Source organism: Huiozyma naganishii, chromosome 13 (assembly GCF_000348985.1).
Source record: "Huiozyma naganishii CBS 8797 chromosome 13, complete genome".
NCBI classification, from domain to species: domain Eukaryota; kingdom Fungi; phylum Ascomycota; class Saccharomycetes; order Saccharomycetales; family Saccharomycetaceae; genus Huiozyma; species Huiozyma naganishii.
The window spans coordinates 393,861-411,669 of NC_035934.1; the positions used below are offsets into that span (position 1 = coordinate 393,861).

At 55.4% G+C, this 17,809-nt stretch overlaps 12 protein-coding genes across 12 annotated transcripts; 7 read left to right on the forward strand and 5 right to left on the reverse strand.

Annotated features, from left to right (window-relative positions):
- Positions 1 to 268: 268 nt before the first annotated feature.
- On the reverse strand, positions 269 to 985 carry SOK2 (Sok2p; the record flags this gene model as incomplete). Its single annotated transcript, XM_022611076.1, has 1 exon — positions 269 to 985. One exon carries the CDS (start codon positions 983 to 985, stop codon positions 269 to 271), a length of 717 nt encoding a protein of 238 aa, XP_022467308.1.
- A 349-nt stretch (positions 986 to 1,334) lies between these two features.
- Positions 1,335 to 3,161, forward strand: STB4 (Stb4p; the record flags this gene model as incomplete). Its single annotated transcript, XM_022611077.1, has 1 exon — positions 1,335 to 3,161. The coding sequence occupies one exon, from the start codon at positions 1,335 to 1,337 to the stop codon at positions 3,159 to 3,161; it is 1,827 nt and encodes a 608-aa protein (XP_022467309.1).
- A 104-nt stretch (positions 3,162 to 3,265) lies between these two features.
- FMS1 (polyamine oxidase) lies at positions 3,266 to 4,789 on the forward strand (the record flags this gene model as incomplete). Its single annotated transcript, XM_022611078.1, has 1 exon — positions 3,266 to 4,789. One exon carries the CDS (start codon positions 3,266 to 3,268, stop codon positions 4,787 to 4,789), a length of 1,524 nt encoding a protein of 507 aa, XP_022467310.1.
- Positions 4,790 to 4,843: 54 nt separating this feature from the next.
- MAC1 (Mac1p) lies at positions 4,844 to 6,133 on the reverse strand (the record flags this gene model as incomplete). Its single annotated transcript, XM_022611079.1, has 1 exon — positions 4,844 to 6,133. The coding sequence occupies one exon, from the start codon at positions 6,131 to 6,133 to the stop codon at positions 4,844 to 4,846; it is 1,290 nt and encodes a 429-aa protein (XP_022467311.1).
- A 139-nt stretch (positions 6,134 to 6,272) lies between these two features.
- Positions 6,273 to 6,785, forward strand: UBC7 (E2 ubiquitin-conjugating protein UBC7; the record flags this gene model as incomplete). Its single annotated transcript, XM_022611080.1, has 1 exon — positions 6,273 to 6,785. One exon carries the CDS (start codon positions 6,273 to 6,275, stop codon positions 6,783 to 6,785), a length of 513 nt encoding a protein of 170 aa, XP_022467312.1.
- A 66-nt stretch (positions 6,786 to 6,851) lies between these two features.
- MSS1 (Mss1p) lies at positions 6,852 to 8,309 on the reverse strand (the record flags this gene model as incomplete). The annotated part of the gene is made up of 1 exon (XM_022611081.1): positions 6,852 to 8,309. One exon carries the CDS (start codon positions 8,307 to 8,309, stop codon positions 6,852 to 6,854), a length of 1,458 nt encoding a protein of 485 aa, XP_022467313.1.
- A 119-nt stretch (positions 8,310 to 8,428) lies between these two features.
- Positions 8,429 to 9,535, forward strand: MRPL3 (mitochondrial 54S ribosomal protein mL44; the record flags this gene model as incomplete). The annotated part of the gene is made up of 1 exon (XM_022611082.1): positions 8,429 to 9,535. The coding sequence occupies one exon, from the start codon at positions 8,429 to 8,431 to the stop codon at positions 9,533 to 9,535; it is 1,107 nt and encodes a 368-aa protein (XP_022467314.1).
- A 244-nt stretch (positions 9,536 to 9,779) lies between these two features.
- CSI1 (Csi1p) lies at positions 9,780 to 10,490 on the forward strand (the record flags this gene model as incomplete). The annotated part of the gene is made up of 1 exon (XM_022611083.1): positions 9,780 to 10,490. One exon carries the CDS (start codon positions 9,780 to 9,782, stop codon positions 10,488 to 10,490), a length of 711 nt encoding a protein of 236 aa, XP_022467315.1.
- A 13-nt stretch (positions 10,491 to 10,503) lies between these two features.
- On the reverse strand, positions 10,504 to 11,517 carry PEX12 (ubiquitin-protein ligase peroxin 12; the record flags this gene model as incomplete). Its single annotated transcript, XM_022611084.1, has 1 exon — positions 10,504 to 11,517. The coding sequence occupies one exon, from the start codon at positions 11,515 to 11,517 to the stop codon at positions 10,504 to 10,506; it is 1,014 nt and encodes a 337-aa protein (XP_022467316.1).
- A 208-nt stretch (positions 11,518 to 11,725) lies between these two features.
- Positions 11,726 to 13,132, forward strand: KNAG0M02200 (putative methyltransferase; the record flags this gene model as incomplete). The annotated part of the gene is made up of 1 exon (XM_022611086.1): positions 11,726 to 13,132. The coding sequence occupies one exon, from the start codon at positions 11,726 to 11,728 to the stop codon at positions 13,130 to 13,132; it is 1,407 nt and encodes a 468-aa protein (XP_022467317.1).
- A 126-nt stretch (positions 13,133 to 13,258) lies between these two features.
- Positions 13,259 to 14,353, forward strand: TAP42 (Tap42p; the record flags this gene model as incomplete). Its single annotated transcript, XM_022611087.1, has 1 exon — positions 13,259 to 14,353. The coding sequence occupies one exon, from the start codon at positions 13,259 to 13,261 to the stop codon at positions 14,351 to 14,353; it is 1,095 nt and encodes a 364-aa protein (XP_022467318.1).
- Positions 14,354 to 14,457: 104 nt separating this feature from the next.
- NUP120 (Nup120p) lies at positions 14,458 to 17,598 on the reverse strand (the record flags this gene model as incomplete). The annotated part of the gene is made up of 1 exon (XM_022611088.1): positions 14,458 to 17,598. One exon carries the CDS (start codon positions 17,596 to 17,598, stop codon positions 14,458 to 14,460), a length of 3,141 nt encoding a protein of 1,046 aa, XP_022467319.1.
- Between the last annotated feature and the right edge of the window lie 211 nt (positions 17,599 to 17,809).

Genomic DNA, 17,809 nt, shown 5'->3' on the forward strand with positions numbered 1-17,809 from the left:
CAGCACAATACCGATACAGGACGCCACTGCGTCTATCGGTTCCGGAGACACCGTCCTCCTCTTCTTCTTCTCTGTCTTCGTCCCTTTTTCGTTTACGGCGGGGGGGGGTTAAACGAGCGTCTGCAGCCTGGAGGCGAAATCTGCGGGCGGGAGATATCGGTGTTCGGGGCGGGCGGCCAGGCAGGGCCCGCCTGGAGCCTCTGCCTGGGCCGGGGGCCCTTCTGGCGGAGGCAGGCCGGGGGCAGGCAGGCAGGCGGGCAGGGTGGTGTTACCGGTAGAAGCCGTTGTGCAGGAGGTTGACCTGCCCCGGGTGTGTGTTGATGTAGCGGACCATGTCCTGCTCGAGGAGCGGGTACAGGAGGTCTGCGATCTGCTCGCGGTGCGCCATGGCGCGCGCTGCGTCGAGGGGCACCCAGACGCCCTTGAGGTGCATTGCGCCGATCTTGACCACATGCCGCGTGCGCTCAGCCTTGAGGATCCCGTCGCGGCGGCCTCGGGTCATCCGTGTCACGTTGAGCAGCTTCGTGCCGTTGACGAAGTCGTTGTCCGCGCGGCGCACGACGCACACGCTGTTGACCTCGACTTGGTAACACACGGTGTTCTCGTCCTCCCACAGCGTCGTTGTCAGCGTGTTCCCCCGGGGGAGGCTGCTGCTGCTGCTGTGGTTGTTGTTGCGGTTGCTGCTGCTGCTGCTGCTGCTGTTGCGGCTGCTGTGGTTGCTGGAAGCCTGGATATGTATACGAGTTCTGTGTAGCGGAGTCCAGCAGGGGCCCGTACTGCCACGCACTGACGTCTGCCATCGAGTGCTGCACGTTCTGCTGCTGCTGGGGCGAAGTAGAGCTTGGGGCGTAGTACTGGTACGCGAGCGGCTGGTGCTGTGCAGCGTAGTACTGCTGCTGCGAGAGTTGCGAGTGCTGGTGCGGCTGCTGGGTGCGGCTGCTGTTGCTGCTGCTGGCCCATCCCCGTCGCCGCTGTAGAAGTCCATCGCGCTGCACCGCAGTTCCAAGTAGACCTCGCCACGACCGACACGGCTCACGCGCCCCGCAACCGAGAACCACCGCCCGCCCTCACGCAATACATTATATAATCGAGGCCTCGAGGCCTTGCTCGAACAAATAGGAGAACCCCGCCCTATCCATCGTCGAGCTGCGAATAGGAGTTCGCAAAACTCCGTCGACACCGCCGTCCCGTCGCAGACCCGGCTACGGTGACGAGCAGGAGCAGTCAGGAGCAGGAGCAGGAGCAGCAGCGAAAGCCCGATACAAACTCCGCCAGGTCTGGCAGGACGGAGGTGCCGTTCGGTATCGGTATCGCAACCAAGTAGCAGGCGGGCCATGCAGCAGGCTGTGGCGAGAAGGGTGCGCGCCGCGTGTGCAGTGTGCCAGCGGCGGAAGCTCAAGTGCGACGGCAAGCAGCCCTGCAGCAGGTGTGCCAGGACGGACCGCATCTGCCGATATGCAAAGGTGCAGGTGCAGACGCAGATGCCTGCTCGTGCCTCTGTGGTCCCCAGGGCCAACGTTCCAGTCGGGTTGGGCCGTGGGTCGCCCTGGCTCGGGTTCTCGTTCTCGAAGTTCAGGTTCCACAGGAGGTACCAGGACGTCCTGCCCTTCTACTTCTGCGAGAGCGTGCTTGCCCAGTTGCCGGAGTCTGTCGTTGCGGCAGAGGACTTGCAGTTGCCCAGCGTGCAGAACTACGGGTGGAACCTCGCCGGCGGTGCGTTCTTGGCGTTTGCCCTGCAGCCAAGTGCCACGAGGCCGCCGCTCAGGGAGCTCAGGCCGCTGGTGCAGCACTACTTCGACCACGTTAACCCGCTGTTCAGCATCGTCAACGAGCGTGTGTTCTGGTCGCAGTGGGACTCCGCTGCAGATGCCAACTCGCTGTTCAACGCAATCGGGTACCTGATGGCCATCACCGCGGAGAGGTACCGCTGCGGCCCCCCGCCGCGGGTTGACGAGACCGCGCTGTTCAATCACAGCTACGCGGTCGTCTCCGAGTTCAGCTTCGAGTGGGAGTCCGTAGAACTGATCCAGTCATGGCTGCTCATCGCCGCGTACCTCAGGTGTTGCTACAGACAGACTAGTTGCTACGCGGCGCTCGCAAGGGCAGTCGCCATGTGCAGGGGGATGTCCCTCAACTTAGAGGCCAAGCCGGAACAAGTCGATGCAGAGGGGGAACAGACGGGGGCACTCCACAGCACGGGGAAGTACTACCATTGCTTCTGGACAGTGTACACCGTGGACAAAATCTTCTCCCACCAGCTGGGCAAAGTTGGGTCCTGCCCGATCTCCATCACGAAGTTGAAACCACCAGGGCCCCAGCAGCAGGACGAGTGGTTCCAGGGGGGGTCCCTCGAGATGTTACAACTCGCACTCATCATCGACGAGTTGCAACAGTGTGGTGAGGACCAAGAGGTCGGGCCCACAGAGACAATCGTGCTCAGGGACAAACTGCACCAGTGGTATACGGACCACGCAAGGGGGCCAGCTCGTGACACTGTACTGCAACTACAACCAACGCTCACGTACTTGGACGTCAAACTCACTTGGGAACTGCGCACTCTTTTCCCACTGCTGTCCCCAACAAAACAAGTGGCCGACTGGCCCATATCCCTACTGCAACCCGTCCCCATGGACTACCACGGATTGCTGGAGACGTGCCAGGCCACGGCGGCACTGGTAAAGAGACTCGTACACCGCGGGGAGTTCGGAACCCCCTGGTGGTCGCACCTGTCCCTGCTGTTCACTTGCTCCCTCGCATGCATCGTCCTCGTCTCCTGCGGTGTCCAACAGAGACAGTACGCAGCGGTCCTCGCGGAACTCATGGAACTTTGGCAGGAACTCGAGGGGAACCCACCGGAAAACCAGCCCGTAATGCTCAAGCAATGCTACTGGTGCATCAAGATGGTGAACAAGTTCGGCGTGCTCAAACTACAGCAAGCAACAGTGGTCCTACAGGAGACGGTCCCGAAACCGCAGAGCGACCACTCACCAAACAAACACCATTTCAAACAGTTCGGCAGAGTCGACGACGAAGTCGACAACGAGAACACACCAGCACCGTCACCACCCCAACAACAAGATCAGCAGCAGCAGCAACATGCAGCGGAGTCCATCGCAGACGAACTGCTCCAGACGCTGCAGTGGTTCGACCAACACTTCTGACGAACGGCACTACCATCATCTTTATACACTAATTATATAATATACACCACTACCATGACGATACTCACTGACCTGTTGGTACCCAGGGCAGAGCTGCACACGCGATGAAAGTTGTAGTCGTGGGGGCAGGGATCTCTGGGCTGAAGGCCGCAGCGACGCTGTACCAGCGGGGCGTCCAAGAGTGTGTCGTTCTTGAGGCGAGGAGCCGGATCGGGGGCAGGTTGCACTCTGTGACAGGGTACGACGGGAAGCGGAAATACGATCTGGGGGCGTCCTGGCACCACGACACGCTCAGGAACGACCTGTTCTTTGAGGAGTGTCGAATAAGTGCCGGCGGTGCCGGTGGAACCGCCGGTGGTGCGGCGCCCTTTGCCTTCGACGACGACTTCATGATCCTAATCGATAACAGGCTGGGCCGGCTCGATAGACACCCAGAGATGCGGCTCGAGATCGTTGACAGCGAGATCAGCAAGTTCGCGGACTTGGAGTACCATCAGAAACTAGGGACGAGAGACACATCGTTCAGGGATCTCGTTTACAAGTACCTGTTCGAGAAGAGGCAGTTCCTAACGGACAACCAGATCAGGTACACTCCGCAGTTGTCCCGGTTCCTCGAACTTTGGCATGGGATCGACTGGCGGCTCTTGAGCGCAAGGGACACGTATTTCGGGCACCAGGGCCGTAACGCGTTTGTGATGAACTTCGACGCCGTGGTCCGCCGCATCAGCTCAGGGTTCCCACAGGAGTGGATCCATTGCGACTCACCAGTGGCAGCGATCTCGAGAACTCGCGACGGAAAGGTCCAAGTAAGGACACAGGGCCCTGAAGGTGCCGATATCGAGGCGGACTACTGCATTGTCACGGTCCCTCAGAGCGTCCTGCAATTGTCCACTGAGACTATGCCAGCAGAGGGGAGAATCCAGTTCTCCCCACCACTGAACACGAGAATCACGGGTGCGTTCGAAAGGATGCACTTTGGTGGGCTCGGGAAAGTCATCTTCGAGTTCGACAGGACCACATGGTCCCTCGAAAGCACGAAGATCCTGACTCTCGCGCAGAGTTCCAGCGAGTTTGTCCAACGGGTGCGGTCAGCGACTAGTCTCGAGGCACTCGTCGAAGACCCTGAAACACCACAGGTCGGCACCTGCTGGGACCACCCGCTGTACTTTGTCAATTTGAGCAAGATCGACGGTACGCCCAGTTTCATGATGATCATGCAGGAACCGCTGACGCAGTACATCGAGTCCCTAGGCGGCGACAAGCAACGGGTAGTCGAGTATTTCCGGCCCGTGCTGGACAAAGTATTGACTACCTTGGGGAGTCCACCTTTACAGGACGCCATGGCGGTTGATCACGGTGATGATGTAGGAGGCTTCGCGCCGCTGTTGAAGAACGTCATTGTATCGAACTGGACACAAGACGAGTTCTCTCGGGGTGCATACAGTGCATGTCACCCGGGGGACGATGCCCTGGACATGATCGTCGCGCTGAGTGACGGGCAGGGCCCCAGGATCCGGTTTGCTGGGGAACACACGGTCATGGACGGCGCTGGATGTGTCTACGGTGCGTGGGAGAGCGGCAAGCGCGAGGCAGAGTTCATTCTCGAGGACGCCAACTGGCCACAGTGAGATACCACCCCACCTACCCGTGATGAATGTATGATGTGCAATTTTACGTAGTCTTCATATTACATAGAACCCTTCCAGGTCGTTAAGCAGGAACCAGTCCGAGTCTGCGCTGAGGAGTTCCGAGTGATGCTTGTGTAACAGTTTCTCGAACCAGTTGTGTAAGTTGAGCGAGTCCCTCTTGTCGTCCGCCATCTCGGGCACCTCGACCGTGAGGAACTGCCACCAGAACCGCGAGGGGACGAGTTTCCCCTGGAACTGTATGACGGTCTTCCTCTTGAGAGTGACATTGAGCAACCCTCTGTAGTAGAACCTTTCGAAGGGGAACAGTTCTGTCGGGTGCACCGCACACCTTGCGCAGTCGCATTCTATTGGTGAACACTTGCACCCGGGCCCTGAACAACTGGCGATCTCGTCCATCTTGGTCGTCTTGGTCAGTTCGGACAAGTTCGTCAATGGTACACCGCTCTGTCGTATGTACATGGAGAGCTCCTCCTCGTTCCTGTGTATGAGGCAGTTGATGCAGACGCACGAGTCGTCCTCACAGGAGCACTCGGAGCTGAGGTATATCCCCCGGTGCGTGTACACGTCGACGTTCTTGTCCTCTCTGTGCTCCACGAGCCCGCCGGACTTCAGCGGTTCTTCGTCGAAGCTGTGTTCGCGCTTGGGCTGCCCTGATTGCAAGACCCGGGGGACCGCAGCTTCTACGCTGTCTGGTGTCTGCAGTGCGCTAAGTGGGGAAGACCCGTCAGTGGGACCATTACCGTCGAGCAAGTGCGTGAACGACCGCATCTCTGCGAGGTTTGGGCCGTCCACTATATGGTACGGATCGCAGCACTTGTTACCGGGCCTCCCCGTATTTGCGATGTTGCTGGAGCTTGTGGGCGCGGAGTGCTGTCTGAGGAATTCCGTCTCCGAGACGTAAGCGACGTCAGACAATTCAGAGGGCGACACATCGTCCTGTGCGGCACCATTGACGATGATCTGGAGTTTCCCATCGACAATCATCGCCTTCTGCGTCTGCTTCGCACGAATGTAGATGACAGGCTGCGCTTCCATCCGCTCGCAACAGGGCCGGTCGTCATTCCCCAAGGGAGACCCACCGAGGTCCCCAGATCCTAGAGAGTCCCCAGATCCCTCGACGCCACCGCCACAACCAAGACCACCGTGCTTCCCACCGACCCGCGACGTCACGTCGACCATGATGCAGTCCCTGATGTCGATAGGCGACGGCCGTCCGCGCGTACGCACCTTCACGAGCATCCGCGCTGTGTGCCGGCACTGGCTCGACCGGTGCCCACGGATGCACGACACACACGCGTACTTGTCCCCGTTGTATATGATCATGGGGGCCTGGTATTATGCACTACCACTCCAACCAGTTGCTCATCGGCAGCTTGTTCAACATCGAATTCAAATCTTTAAGAGATGCTTACTACAAGAACCAGAAGAACTACAAGTACCAGAGCCACACTACCTCACTGCGATGTCGAAGACCGCGCAACGGAGACTGTTGAAGGAGCTGCAGCAGCTGATGCGAGACCCACCGCCAGGGATCGTCGCTGGTCCACAGGACGAGTCGGACCTGTTTCTGTGGGACTGTCTCGTACAAGGTCCGCCGGACTCCCCCTACGAGGGCGGAGTGTTCGAGGCACAGCTGCGGTTCCCCAGGGACTACCCGCTGTCGCCGCCGAAGCTGACGTTTGTGCCCAGCGTGTTGCACCCGAACGTGTACCCTAACGGGGAGGTATGTATCTCGATCCTGCACGCACCGGGGGAAGATCCAAACCAGTACGAGCTCGCCGAGGAGCGCTGGTCGCCCGTGCAGTCCGTCGAGAAGATCCTGCTCTCCGTGGTCTCGATGCTTAGTGAGCCCAACGTCGAGAGCGGCGCCAACATCGACGCTTGCGTCCTCTGGAGGGACAACAGGCCGGAGTTCGAGCGCCAGGTCAAGCGCAACGTCCTCAAGTCGCTAGGGTTTGGCGAGAGCGAGGCCTAATGTCAATTGCTACTCTACTGGGACCCATAGCTAGGGCCCAATACGTATATACATGTATACCCAAGACTACTTACCTATGCAGAAGTTGGCGAAGACGCCGTCGAGGACCTCTTCGATGCCGATAGCGTCGCCGAGGATCTTCCCCACGCCGTGCGCGGCCGCTTGTAGGTGTTCGCAGACAAGCGCAAGGTCTGTGTCAGGACCCTGAGAAAGTACGGCGTCTACACTCGCGATGATCTCGTTCTCGAGAGTGTCATGGACCCGGTGCGATACCATCACTGGTTCCTCGACCTGCGAGTTCGAACCGGTCAGCAACGTAAACTGCTTCTTAAGTGCCGCAACAAGGTCCTCTGCGCCGCCGTGCGTCTTGCAGGAGACGGGGACGACGGGGACCGTGGGTCCCAGCCTCTGTCGCCAAGTATCAATGGCCTGTGGGAGTGTAGACGGGCCCAAGAGGTCCGACTTGTTCACCGCGACGACGAGCTGTTGCGGACGGGGCAATTGCAACAGCCGTGAGATCTCCGCCTGGGCAAGTAAACCCTCGGGGGACCCGTCCACGACGAGTACTGCGAGGTCTGCCGCGGCGAGCTTCCCGCACGCCCTTTGGATCCCGATCTGTTCGATGCTGCGGGACGCAAGGGACTCCCCAGAGTCGCCAAGGTCCCTAATACCGGCGGTGTCGCTTAGTATGGTCTTGAAACCGCCCATGTCGAGCAAAGTGTCGATGGAGTCCCTAGTGGTCCCCGGAAGATCGCTCACAATGGCGTGTTCGTCGCGGGCCAACAGGTTCAGCAGTGAAGACTTCCCCGCGTTGGGTGCACCGAACAGCACGACGCGAACACCCTGGGAGAGCAATTGGCCACGGCGGGCCCTCTCCAGCACCGCGTGGGACTCCCGGCGCAATTGCGCGAGCCGGGACAGAAGAACTGGGGACCGAGTCACCTCTACGTCCTCTCCAAAGTCAATTGCTGCCTGCACCTCAACAAGACACTCAAGCAGCGTCTGTCTCCAGCTGAGCAGTTCACTGCGGAGCTTACTGGCCCCAGCACCAGCGGCAGCGACCCGCTGCGTCTCCGTATCGCTGTCAATGGCCTCCCGCATGGCCTCCAGCTCAAGAAGCCCAAGCTTCCGGTGCCGCAGCGCCCTCCGGGAGAACTCCCCAGGACCAGCAGGTGTCAATTGCAACTCCTGCAGCGCTTGCAACACCTTGGCAACGATGGCCCTCCCACCATGCAGTTGCAACTCGAGCGTATCCTCCCCAGTGAAGCTGTGAGGACCCTTGTACCACACGCAGATCGCCGTATCAATGGGACTCGCACCTGTGGCCATCCCCGGGGCGTACAGCTTCCTCAACAGCGCCTGCCGTGCAGGTGGTGGACCTTGCTTGGCACGACGTGTCAATGATTGGAACACCGAGGCACTCTGGGGACCAGAGACGCGCACCACAGCAAGCGCACTCCGCCCAGGAACAGTGCTCAGCGCATAGACCGTCGACGGTACCGCACCGCGCAGTGCAGACCTCATACGGCCATCCTACCCACCTTCTGGTGGACCCATCACTTCATCATCATCAACTAATCGTCAACTGCATTAAAGACCAACTCTCAAACACTGTCCAAGAGGTGTTGACGACGACGACGAGGATGTTAAAGAGGGTCCCTGCCGTGTGGTACAGTACAGTTGGGCGTGTTGCCCGTGGCGGTGTCCCCCCCGGTGGTGGTGGAGTTGCTGAGTTCAGGAAGTACGTCGAGGAGGAGGCCGCGGTGCTTCGTCGACTGCCCCAAGAGGTCACGGACAAGAGCAGTGCTCTCGTTGCGCTGCACAGCCGGCTGCGACTGCCCGAGGCGTTCACGACGGCGCATCTCGCGAGGTGTCTCAGTTGCAAGAGCGGTGCTGGGCCGGGGGCCAGCGGGGCGCTTGATAATCGTGGGTTGAACATCTTTGGGAAGAACTTGCTCACGATGGAGGTCACTGCCGAGTTGCTGAGACGGTTCCCGAGACTGCCCTTGCCCGTGCTGAACGCAGCGGTGGACGGGTACATCGGGGAAGGTGTCTTAGCAGGGATAGCTCGAGGATGGGGGGTTCAACCGGAGACGAGGGGAGTGTTGGACAGGTTTCTATCGGGGGAGACGGTCGAGGCGACTCTTGGGAGATTGAGGTACGTTGGTGGTGCGAGTGCAAGCTCAATTGCGAGTGCAGCCAGTGGAAGCTCAATTCATGAAGCTGGATCAGTTGCGGATGTTAGCGGAAACGCAACGGCACCGGAGGCAGATGCCCCAGGTACAGCTGCTGTTGCTACTTCTATTCCATTGGAAACAGGTACACAAGCACCTGTTTCCAGTTCTAGTGGTAGTGCGCTCGCCCTCTTTGTGCGCAGCACGCTCGCCGTGCTCTGGACCGTGTCCCCCGCGCTCTCGACCCAGTTCATCCGGGATCACGTCCTCTCGCGGCGACTGGACGTCAAAGCTCTCTTCTCGTTCGAGCAACCGACGCGGGAACTAGCGAGACTCTGCACGAGAGAACGACTACAGAGACCCACTTCACGGCTGCTCGCGGAGTCTGGGAGGCTCTCTCGAGCACCAGTGTTCATCGTTGGCGTGTTCTCCGGCGAAGAGCAACTTGGCGAAGGGTTTGGTAGCTCGTTGAAGGAGGCCAAGGCAAGGGCTGCCACGGATGCGCTGATGAAGTGGTACTGCTACTCGCCGGGGGAGACCACTGACGTGATAGACCCTGGTACGGTCATCGTCTAACCAGTGCAATCAGTGCAAACTCAATTGCACTAGCCCTTGAGCTGCTGCTACTGGTACCAAGCGCAGGAGTCAAGGCACGACTCCAATTGCACCGCTGCAAGTCCAGTAGAACGAGAACCCGTTGCCGGTGCTAGTCCCAGTGCAGTCCCAGTACCACACTACATACTATACAACCTGTACATAGTCTTAAAGAACGCCAACCTGTACCCATCACCATCACCACTACGACCACTACAGCGACGCGATGAAGGTGCTGGTGGATGCTATAGCTGTGCGTGAGGTGCACATGCACCGTGAGCTTGACGGCGGTCCTGACTCTGGAGGTGTGTTCCTGCTGATGGGGGAGAGACGGGACTCACAGGTCATCGTGCGGACGAGTATCGCAGCTTCAGAGGGGACCTCGCCGTCTGTGCTGGAGAACCGGATGGGACTCGTACAAGAGGTACATCGGCAGTGGGGGGCTCTTGGATGGCTCATCGAGGAGGGGGGTACAGACCCCGCTGGTCTTTGGAACCGATTGCCCAGTGTGGCCCCAGGTAAAGAGGGCATACTGTTCACGTACGATGCTCAACAAGGGGTGCTTCGGTGCTACAGACCACCTTGCGGTCCACAGGATAGGATCTTCTACGAGTGGGTCGAGGAGCAGCCGACGGTGGACCCTGCAATTGCAATTGCCAGTGCCACTGGGGCAGAACATGGCGAGAGCGAAGACGTCGTCCGAGAGTTGATTACGAAGGTACAGAGGGTTATACAGTACTGCCAGCAGTCTCCCGTGGGGTCCCCACGGGAGACCCCACGGGAGTCGCACGACCTTATACTGCGGAGGGTCGCTATGTTACTCAACAGGTTACAAATGGGCCCGACGGCGGACGTCGAGGCTGCGGTGCTCCGCAGCGAGACAGAGTTGCAATTGCTCCTCATCGAGCTCGAGCAGTGGTCTCTGCTGCAGGGATGAGATCTGCTCTTCCTCATATGAGCAACTTGCGCAAACCGTCACGGAAAGTCCATTGGCCCTCATCGTCGAGAGTACATCCCAGCAACTGCTTCCCCGTCACTGGGCACTTCCCCTCGTGGGAGGATACGTACGCTAGGGCACACGGGTAGCACACTACGACACCGGTTTCGAGAACACAAGCATTACGCACTTCATCGCGACACACTGGACACCCACTTGTCATGGGAGCCGTGGACATTTTGAAGGGTCCCGGTGCTGGGACCGTGTCCTCGTCGCCCTGGGACCCACGCTGCTGGTCCGCATGGTCCTGCAGCCACTGGTACACTTTGAGGGAGAAGATGAACAACGGGAACAATTGCGAGCAAGAGTACAACGCTGCGTTACCGACAGTCCCTGCACCGCGAGCCCACTGTCCAGCGACACTGTACCAATTGGACCTGGGGAGCCTGCTGCTCGATGGTTCCATGTTTCCTGAATCTGCACTCGACGTCGCAAGTCTCGTACGTCGGATACGGAACAAGTAGTCCAGGATCCCAGCACTGCAGGGGTCTCCTTGCAAGTACCGCAACTTCCATAGCAAGTCCAGCAATCGTATAAGCCGTGTAGCTAGTGGGACCCACTGGCCCAGCAAACCAACTTCGCCATACCGTTGCAACTTCTCCTCGACGTACGGCACCACGATCTTCTGCAACATGACGGCGATCCGCTGGACCCTCGTCAGCGGCGTGCCCTCGACAGCGGACGCCCTGCCCAGCCCGTAGAACTTGTCGACGAACGTCGTGCCGTGCGTCTGCAGATGGTACCACTCGACAGCGAGCTTCACGACACCGAAATACCACTCGTCGAAGCGGTTGTGCAGCCACAGGTTGACCCTCGTGGGACGGCCAGCGACCCAGTGCCGTGCCAGCACGTACCGCAACGCACGGGGCAGCAACGCCTCGACCTCTTCTGACGACACAACTTCGAACAAGGTCGGCTGTGCGGCCACGTCACCGACACCAACGGGGAGGTTCGCATAGAAACTCATTTCTGGCGTGTCAAACCCTGCTGATGCTGGAACAAGTTGCCAGAACAAGCTGCTAGAACAAGCTGTTAGAACCAATTGCTGCTTCTGCTCATCGTCTTCGTCGTTATTTAAAGGCTGTCACATTCTTTAAACTTCGACGACTTCTACCTCTAACGACTAGTTGACAAAGAACCGACAAACCACTACAACGATTGCTACTACGATGTCAATGGCAGAGTTACAAAACGGTGAGCCACCGAGAAGGTTCATGCTGGATGATGAGAACACGTTCGGCCAGTTTACAGGTACTGAACGGTGGCCCATCATTGTGCAGAACGCCGTGGACGACGTCGAGGCTGCTGTAGCTTCTGCTGCGGGTCCCCTGGCAAGGGAGCAGGCTGGTGTGATTCACAGACAACTTCTGTCGTTGAAGCAGGAGATCATGGCGAAAGGTCCACTGAGACCATTCTCCCAAGAGGAGGTTCAAAAAGCTGATATTCCAGGGTCCCTGAACGAGTACTTGGAGCGGGACCCCAAACACGCCGGGTTCTCATGGGGACACTCAGAGTGGCTGTACACGGAAATTTACTTGTACTGGCGGATCCATGTGCTGTTTGCGCTGCAATCTGAATGGTCACACTTCGACGTGTTCAACAAGTTGAAGCAGTCGACGTTCAAGGCGTCGCAGCACGGTGTCGTCGAGTTGGCACACCGGTACGCTAACTTGAAACCACAGCTGATGCAATTGGCTGCACAGGGCGCCGACAGGTCCACTCTGCAAGTGCTATTCAAGGAGTTTGTGGAGATCTCCCTGTGGGGGAACGCCACGGACCTGTCCCTTCTCACCAACGCAACGCTGGAGGACATCAAGTCCATCCAGGGCGCCAAAGCACGGCAGGCATCCGAGGCAAAGATCCTCGTCAACGACACGGACCGCGCATTGGACCAGCTTCTGCAGGAATCCTCAGGTGACCAACAGGTGGACTTCGTCCTGGATAACTCCGGGTTCGAGTTGTACGCGGACCTTATGCTCGCAGCGTTCCTACTGCACACGGGGCTAGCAAGCAAGTGTGTCTTCCACGCAAAGGCGATCCCATACATGGTCTCAGACGTCATGGTCAAGGACCTTGACGTCTTGATCGCGGACCTCCGTGACAGACAATTCTTCCCCTGCGACTCGCAGGAGGACGCCGCCGCAATGGACTTGTTCGCCGCGGACATCGATGCGTTCCGCAACTCCAATGCACTCACCATTGAGTCACACCCCTTCTGGACTACAGACCTGGACTACTGGCACATTGACCCGGTGCAAGGGCAACACGGCGGCGCAGAGGTCCATTCGACACTCGCACAGTCAGCGCTCGTTATCTTCAAGGGTGACCTCAACTACAGGAAGCTCACGGGGGACAGGACTTGGCCCAGAACGACCCCCTGGGGGGTAGCCATCGGACCGCTCGCCCACAACGGCGTCACATTGCTCTCGCTCAGAACTTGCAAAGCTGACGTCCAAGTCGGACTCGAACCGGGCGTCGACGAAAGACTCTCGCAACTCTGGGAGAGGGACCACCCTGGCAAGGGAAGCTGGTGGTCCTCCAGCGGTAAATGGGCGGTCATTTGCTACTCTTCTGGTGAATGAGACCACTTAAATACCGTTATATATACCATTCTGGTCCTCTTAAGAGGTGCCCATCTCGTTATATAATGAACAATTTGTGTCATCTCTTAATGCTCACCTACTCTACTGCCATAGGGACCCCGAGAGATGTCAGTCAGCAGTGAGTTCGATGCTGTCGTACGTGCCTACGAGTCGCAGCTGCGCAGTGGTCCCCTGCGGCAGGACTCTGAGGAGTACCAGGCGCAGGTATCTTCCACTATTGAACGGCTCGTCGCTTTGAAGGACAAACTGTTTGGTCAACTCGCGCTGTTCAGCTCCAACGAGACTCTCGACGACTTGCCGACGTCGTCGCTGAAGTACCTCGCCGTGGACTACTACCTTGCGCTGCTATGCGCCCGGAAACAACCAGCGGACCCGGCACAACGCAACCGCTTCAAAGTCATGTTCCTCAACAAGGCAGTGCAACTGTTCATGCAGTTCCTCGTGTCCCTGCAGGACTACGGCATCTTGGACAAGTACCTTGCCGGGAAACTGGAGTCCTTCAACGAGACGTTACACCCAACGCTGCAGGAATTGTTCACTGCGGGGAGGAACCCAACGGGCGATGAACTGGGACAAGCGTACGTCAAGAGGCAGCAGAAGATCGAGATACACCAGCGGACCAAGCAACTGGACGACAGGTTGAAGCTGCTACAGAAGAAGTACGGCGACAGTGATGGAGACAGTGACGGTGACGAGGTCTACAGGGAACTAATGCTCACAAAGTTGTCCAACTTGAGCTACGCCGCTTTGAACGAGGTGGAACAGAACCTCTACGAGGTGGAGCTGCTCGAAAACTTCTTGAAGAACGGGCCCAGAGTTGAGGAACTGCCCCAGGATAGTACGGAACACGCAAAGGAGGCGTACACGGACAAACTCGAGGTCTTGAACAAACCGCTTTTGTCCAAACAGGGCAAAGTGCTCCAAAACTTCACCCTCGTCGACAACAAGTCCAAGTTAAAGGATAAAGTGTTTGGCTATGGCCAGTATGGACCCACCATGTCCGTAGAACAGTTTTTACAGAACGAATTGGACACTGGGAGGGTCCTTCAAGGCGGTGGGGAGATCCCGGACGATGACGCGGACAAAAAGCACGAGGACGACGATGCCTGGAACGACGCACAGACGTATAAAGCCCGCGAGTGGGACGAGTTCAAGGAAACACACGCCAAGGGAAGCGGGAACACCATGAACAGAGGGTGATCTGTCCCACCCCCCCTCGCCACATGTCAATCCAATTCCTCATCAATTGATACATTTATACACGAGTTTACGTAAGTCTAATAAGCAACTTGGCACACTATACGTTACACAATCAGCGTGTCACTTTTTAAGTCCTCCAGCGTCACCACGTCATTACCGTCGAGCAACCATTGGTCGTATTTCGTGTCAAAAGTCGCCAGTATATTCATGACAATCAGATAGCACTTACGCTTAACGACAGCAGCACCCGGGGTACTTTGATATCTCTTATAGTACTGATAGATCGTCTCAGCGGCCTCCCTCACAGACCCGCTCAACAAGCGGAAACTGTACAGTCTCTTGTAATCTTGCCAATCGCCACTGGCGAGATTGTCTTGCAATATCGAATCTATAATCTCGCGGTCCCTGTACGACAGCGGTTCATCCTTGTGACTCTCGCAAAACTGTAAAACTTTGCTAAAGAAGGTACCGTTCCAGTCAGGAGAACGCAACAGCAGCTCGAAGTATTTGGTCTTCTCAGCCAAGGGTAAAGCATCGTGGCTCAGCCTCAATACATCAACGACCTCTTCAAATAGACCAAAATGTATTAGCAAATTCAAAAGTTGCTGGTGTTGCTCTGTAGCAATGTCCAGTTGCTCACTGTCAGTGTCGTCCAGCAAAGAAAACTCGATGGACGTTTTGATGGCTCTGAGAGCCAGGTCAGGGCGGTTCCCACACTGGTTAAACAAACAGGACAAGTAGTAATTGAAGCGCGCTCTCTTAAATGTCTGAATGTCCAGGGACTGTAGCAGTGGCGTCCATAAATTTGCACCCTCTTTGCTCTGTAAAAGAAACCGAGGCAGGGACTCAGTAGTTAAGTTGACATAGTTGTCATGCTTTTGGAACAATTCATAAGATTCGTCATATTTTCCACAAACAAACTGACACAAAGCCTCTATCAATTCATGGACTTGGTTCCCACGAATATAGAACTTGGAAGAGATACTGTTCTCAAAAACGAGGCTGTCCCGTCTTGATACATCGGGAGATCGGTTGATGATGTACTTGTCCAAAAACCTCCAGAGGTACTGATTTGAATCTAAGGATGTGTTGTAGATCTGTTGTGTGGCGTGCTGAATAAACCTATTCCAATCAGCATATGAGTAAATATCGACACCGTTCCCATGCTTCGTTGTTCTCAGAAAGATCTCTTCTATCAGTAACAGTTTATTCCGCTGGACCATTCTCAAAAATAGCGCCTGCTTGAAATGAATTTCGAGAAGTTTGCTCAATTGAGCTTCGACCAAGGAATAATTAGTCTCCAAAAAAACAAAAGTTAGCAGAACTTCAAGAACAAAATGATGTTGTATACTGACGTGCTGATGTAGTCCCTTTATGGCCAGTATATTGATGACGGGAGACTGCCTTATGGACGAAATGAAATTCTGTCCCTTGTTGTCGAATTTTTCTATAATATCCAGATGGTTTTCGATGAGGTTATTCAACGCACTAATAGTGTCTAGCGAGTTCAATGTTTGGTACAGTTCTTGCAACGCTGCCAGGTTTATTTCAGATTGTAGTGTGGATTTGAAGATGTGTGTAAACTTCTCTTGCGGTGTCAGATCACTAATTTTTTCATGAGATATGATGTTGATAAATTGTTCCGATAGAGTCGGTAGGATTTCTCTTGGTAAAGTGGAAACAAATTTGTCAATAGGCTTCAAAAATGTGGAAACCTCATCGTTATCCTTAGATTCAGCGTTGATGTTCAAGAAAAAGTTGTCGATGTCAGGGTTTGCCTTATAAGCGGAATGCGAATACCGTTTCAAACAGTTTACAAAAATGATCTCGTCTTTATAAACCGAAATGGTTGACACTTCACTGCACTGGGCTTTCAAATCTTTCAGTATCGTTTGCAAGTTGGACAAGTATTCCAAATTTTGTTCCCTTGTGGTGGTGTTTATGTTCACGACAATGTTATTCGCACTCAGTATATTTTGTGCCTTTTCCAAAATATCGCTAGGGTAGTGCGCCTTTAATTGTAGTAACAATGTGTCGTATTCAAGTTCTGCATCCTCCACGTGCGTGATCAGGTCAAGCTCTGAATTGGGTTCGCTAATGGATCTGCTTGACGACTCTATCCACTCAAAATGCACTAAATCATCATCTTGGATATTCAAAATCTGTAGCTTGCTCGCGTTGCCACTTTTCCAAAGAACGGACAGGTTGACGTAGCTTTTCTCATAATTTAAATCAATTGGCCTACCAAGTTTCATATCGGAGAGAAACCAAATGGCAGACGATGTAATGTTTGTCTGTATCCTATTCTTCAGTTGAAATTGCAAGACTGCTGCATTATCCACGGAAAGCGTACCAATATGGAACGTGCCACTGTCATTAGGGGAAAATATAACGAGTATGTTGTGGAAAAGAGACAGGTAGTTCCCAGAGACATCGAACGCTCTTCTGTCACTTGCACCATTGGAAAGGTCATAGTTCTGGATTAGGTTAAAAGTAGTTAAATCCCATATTCTTAAAAAGCAGAATTCTGTCAGCAGAATCAAGTATCGTTCTTGGAAAACTGAGCAGCTGACAACTTTACCTGGCCCATTGTGTGACCCATTGCTCTTCAGTTTCCTGAATATACTGAACATGCTCTGGAAGTAGGAGCTATCGTTGAATAAAGCGGGCTCCAACAAGTCTTCGCCAACATTCTTCAGGCCTAACAGCCCACCGTCCTCCAAGAACACCACAGAAAACTCAGGAGACACAGTGTACAGTAGATGTGGGACTCTCACACTAAAATCATAGGGGGAGTAGACTTTGAACCATTCGATGCCATTTATCTTTGTTGCATCCAAATCATCAAACAGTTGCAATGGCAGGTTAGCAACAGCGTATTTCCCGTCCTTTAGCACCAACCGAATCACTACATCTCTGCCCGTAGCATGCAGTGTCATTGTATGGTGCATGTTCATCAGTTGTTGATTCATGTGCAATTGAACCACATTAACGTCATGGTGACCAGTCAATCGGTACATTGTAATGCAGTCAAACCCTAAAGACACGCTGAAGCAAAAAAGTTCGGAGTCAGGCAGGTTTATAGTACTGGAATATGCGCTGTCAATCATGTTGATCCCATGGGGAATGTCCGCCTCTCCATCGCCGGGTTGGACTGGGTCTCCCAAATAGAGGTCCAAAGACCTTTCAGAGCGCCCAAAAAGCTCCGATATGCTAACATCTACTTTCGAGAGCAAAGCACTCATTTTTTAACGGTGCGATGGGTCTGTTACCAACAACAGCAGACACATTCTAACTCAATTGCAGCTGCTCTTCGTCTTTGCTCTTTAAAAGATTCGAAATAAGTGCAATTTTTGTCACATTTCGTGGAAAGTGATGATAATAACGTTTCAATACATTATATGGTGGAATACACGGCATAGATACACACGTGTGTATGATAAGAGCAATTACATG